The sequence below is a fragment of the Ananas comosus genome, linkage group 10, assembly GCF_001540865.1.
Source record: "Ananas comosus cultivar F153 linkage group 10, ASM154086v1, whole genome shotgun sequence".
NCBI classification, from domain to species: Eukaryota; Viridiplantae; Streptophyta; class Magnoliopsida; order Poales; family Bromeliaceae; genus Ananas; species Ananas comosus.
Genome location: NC_033630.1, coordinates 2,196,952 through 2,200,999, shown reverse-complemented (window position 1 = coordinate 2,200,999; position 4,048 = coordinate 2,196,952). Strand labels below are relative to the sequence as shown.

The 4,048-nt window shown below is 42.4% G+C and overlaps 1 protein-coding gene across 1 annotated transcript; it reads left to right on the top strand.

Annotated features, from left to right (window-relative positions):
• On the top strand, window positions 851-2,508 carry LOC109716556 (CBL-interacting protein kinase 5). Its single transcript, XM_020242071.1, has one exon. It carries the CDS (start codon window positions 851-853, stop codon window positions 2,249-2,251), a length of 1,401 nt encoding a protein of 466 aa, XP_020097660.1. The 3' UTR covers window positions 2,252-2,508.

The following is a 4,048-nucleotide window of genomic DNA, read 5'->3' as shown; positions in this document are numbered from 1 at the left end:
ATATATATATATATATATATATATATATATATCCCTACCTTATTTGAATAGAATGATTCAAAAAAGAACGTAGCAATTATCTATCAAAATCTTGTTCATTGCTTTCCTTCGCAGCAGAGGCAAAAACTTTGAATTAAAGCCTTTAGTTTTGAAGTCTAAAGGAGCTAAACTTCTCGAAATAGAAAAGCTATTTCAAAAGTAAGGCCAAATAGACACCAAACCAGATGTCCATATAAAGATTTGATCATCTGACGAGAGAGAACATTGTCGTCTCAGAATGGCAGAAATCCACATTTGGACGAAGTAAAACAAACAGGGACCAACCATGGCCTAGAAAAAGTGCTGTAATTTTTTTTTTCAAAACTATCACCTTCTAAACATCCATGCTTTTACAAGAATAATTAGTTGAATATTCTCTCAATCAAAAGATTCGAAGAAGAGATCCCTCTTTCACCTTAGATAGCCCCTCCACTAATAATGGTAACTAAAATAACGTCCGCAACCTATATATGGGAGGCACAAACGCGGGAAAGTTTAACCTCCATACGTTATCTTTAGCCAATCGAAACCCCCACAAACACACACACCTATTGGAGAGGAAAATTGAAACAATTTTGGCCTTGTAATTTATTTCAAGAAAGATTTAACAAATTAACCTTCTCTCTCTCTATCTCTCTTTGAGGATTCCAAACATCCTAGCCCCATAGGCTAGGTCTTTGGTTCTTCCCTCCTATTGCCAGCGCCAATGGCCGCGAGAAGGAGATACGTGGAGAGATGCCGCTCCCGACCCACCAAACTCCTTTTCTAATCCTACCATTTCCGCCGCAGGGCAGGGCGCGGACGAAGAGAGATGGAGAAGAAGGGCGCGATTCTTATGAACCGGTACGAGCTCGGGCGGCTTCTCGGGCAGGGCACGTTCGCGAAGGTGTATCATGCGCGGAACCTCACGTCGAGCCAGAGCGTGGCGGTTAAGATAATCGACAAGGAGAAGGTTCTCCGTGTCGGAATGATTGATCAGATCAAGCGTGAGATCTCCGTTATGCGGCTTGTGCGCCACCCGAACATCGTCCAGCTCTACGAGGTCATGGCCAGCAAGACGAAGATCTACTTTGTCATGGAGTATGTGCGGGGCGGCGAGCTATTCAATAAGGTCGCAAAGGGACGGCTCAAGGAGGACGCGGCGAGGAAGTACTTCCAGCAGCTGACTGGGGCCGTCGACTTCTGCCATAGTCGGGGGGTCTACCACCGTGATCTCAAGCCAGAGAACCTTCTTCTCGATGAGAATGGGAGCCTCAAGGTGTCGGATTTCGGGTTGAGCGCCTTTAAAGAGTCTCAGCGGCAAGACGGGCTTCTGCACACCACGTGTGGCACGCCGGCGTACGTAGCGCCGGAGATTATCAATAAGAAAGGCTACGACGGGGCCAAGGCCGATATATGGTCGTGCGGGGTGATACTCTTCGTTCTCCTCGCCGGGTTTCTGCCGTTCCACGACTCGAACTTGATGGAAATGTATAGGAAGATCAGCAAAGGAGAGTTCAGGTGCCCGCAGTGGTTCTCGACGGAGGTGCGAAGGCTTCTTGCCAAGCTACTCGACCCTAACCCTAGCACGCGGATCACCATCGAGAAGTTGGTCGAGAGCCCGTGGTTCAGGAAGGGGTTCAAGCCGGCAGAGATGCTTGCGCATCCCGCAGGCTCAACCAGCCTGAGAGATGTGCAAGCGGCATTCAAAGCAGATTTGGAAGAAGAGAAGGAGGACGGAAGGAAAGACGAAGTGAAGGACACGATGCGGCCGACTTGCTTGAACGCGTTCGATATCATATCGCTTTCTCCGGGGTTCGACCTATCAGGCTTGTTCGAGAGAGACAAAGGGCAGAAGCCGGAGGCACGGTTCATGAGCCAGAAGCCAGCCTCAGCCATCGTGTCGAAGCTGGAGGAGATTGCGGAGACGGAGCACCGGTTCAAAGTGAAGAAGAAGGACGGAATGGTGAAGCTGCAAGGGTGCAGGGAAGGGCGGAAGGGGCAGCTCGCTATCGACGCCGAGTTTTTCGAGGTCACGCCGTCGTTTTACGTGGTGGAGGTGAAGAAATCGGCGGGGGACACGCTGGAGTACCAGAAGTTCTGCAACCAGGACCTGAAGCCGTCGCTCAAGGATATCTGCTGGGCGTGGCAGGGCCCGGATCAGCAGCATCAGCGCCCGCCATTGCCGGAATCGCCACAGCTCCCGCCATTGCCGGAATCGCCCCGTACTTAGTCGTGAAGACCAAGTACTCCTAACCGAATATTACACTTCGTATCCGGCCTTTTTAACTTTTGTTTCTTAAAAAAGATTTTTTTTTTTCTTTTGATTTCTTGAGCAAGCCAAGAATCATACACTATAATAATTCCTTTTTCTCTCTTCATTAGTAGATGTGTACTAGGCAGAAGCCTAAGTTGTCGTATAGGTCTATCTCTCCATCTCACTGTGATGCAATTTTCTGATATATACGGTGCTATTAGGTTTTTGACCTTTGGACGAAGAAATATACGGTTAGAATTATGTGGGTCCTCTGGGATTGAGTAAGTTGTTGATTAAATAGTATAATTTAACGGGTGAAAATAGTAAAAGAGTTAAATCTTACGGTGAAAAACTCGGTAGCACGCTTAGTGCTACTAATAGTATCATAACCAGACTCATATATATTGTCGGTAGTACGGAGGCCTCCGTACTACCAAATTGTTTTCAATGATGCGGCTTTCAAATCGACGATTGGCTCTGTTAGACTTGATCTACACTATTAAAAGTATTTAAAAACTAAATTTCATAACTTTTCGACATCATTTGGCTAGTGATCAAAAAGTCTCAAAATTGACAATTTTAATGGTAGATGTGATGCGTTTGTAAATTTAACGATATAAAACAATTCAAATCTGATGAAATTTTTTTAAATTTTTTTTTTCACTATTTAGAGTAAAATCAAAATCTCTGATCTTAAATTCAAGTCTTTTATCATCATTTTTTATGAGATTTTTATTTTCCGCCGCTCATTTTTAGACTACTCGTTTGATAGATAAATAATACTAAAAAAATATGAAATTTAGTTTTCAAATACTTTCAATAATATAGATCAAGTCTAACGGGCTGATCGTCGATTTAGAAGCCGCATCATTGAAAACAACTTGGTAGTACGGAGGTCTCCGTGCTATCGATAGTATACCAGCCTAGCTCTCTCTCTCTCTTACTACCGATAGTATTCTAGCAAAACTCTCTCTCTCTCTCTCTCTCTATATATATATATATATAGAGAGAGAGAGAGAGAGAGTTTTGCTAGAATACTATCGGTAGTAAATGGCTCGGTTTACTATCGATTTGTTTTCGATGATAGAGCTTCCAAATTTATGATCGGCACCGTTAAACATGATCTAAACTATTTAAACTATCTGGAAATCAGATTTCACACATTTTTGATATTGTTCTCTTGTCCATCAAGTGAACAGAAAAATGAATGGCTGGAAATGAATAACCTTCAAAAAGTGATGATACAATTTTTATATTTGAAATCTAGAGTCTAGATCTTATTTTAAATAGTTTAAAAAAAATTTTAACAAAAATTTAGTTGATTTGAACTCTTCTATACCATTAAACGAGCAAACGCACCACATCGGCCATTAAAATTATAAATTTGGTGACCCTTTGATCGTTCAGTTAGCGATGCCAAAAAATCATGATATTTGATTTCTAGATAATTTAAATGGTCTAGATCATGTTAAACGGTGCCGATCGTCGATTTGGAAGCTCTATTATAAAAAACAAATCGGTAGTAAACCGAGCAGTTTACTACCGATAGTAGCCCATCCAAACTCTATATGAGTTTTGCTAGAATACTATCGGTAGTAAATGGCTCGGTTTACTATCGATTTGTTTTCGATGATAGAGCTTCCAAATTTATGATCGGCACCGTTAAACATGATCTAAACTATTTAAACTATCTGGAAATCAGATTTCACACATTTTTGATATTGTTCTCTTGTCCATCAAGTGAACAGAAAAATGAATGGCTGGAAATGAATA

Coding starts and splice junctions, on each gene's coding strand:
- LOC109716556 (XM_020242071.1), top strand. CDS start 851: ATGGAGAAGAAGGGCGCGATTCTTATGAACCGGTACGAGCTCGGGCGG.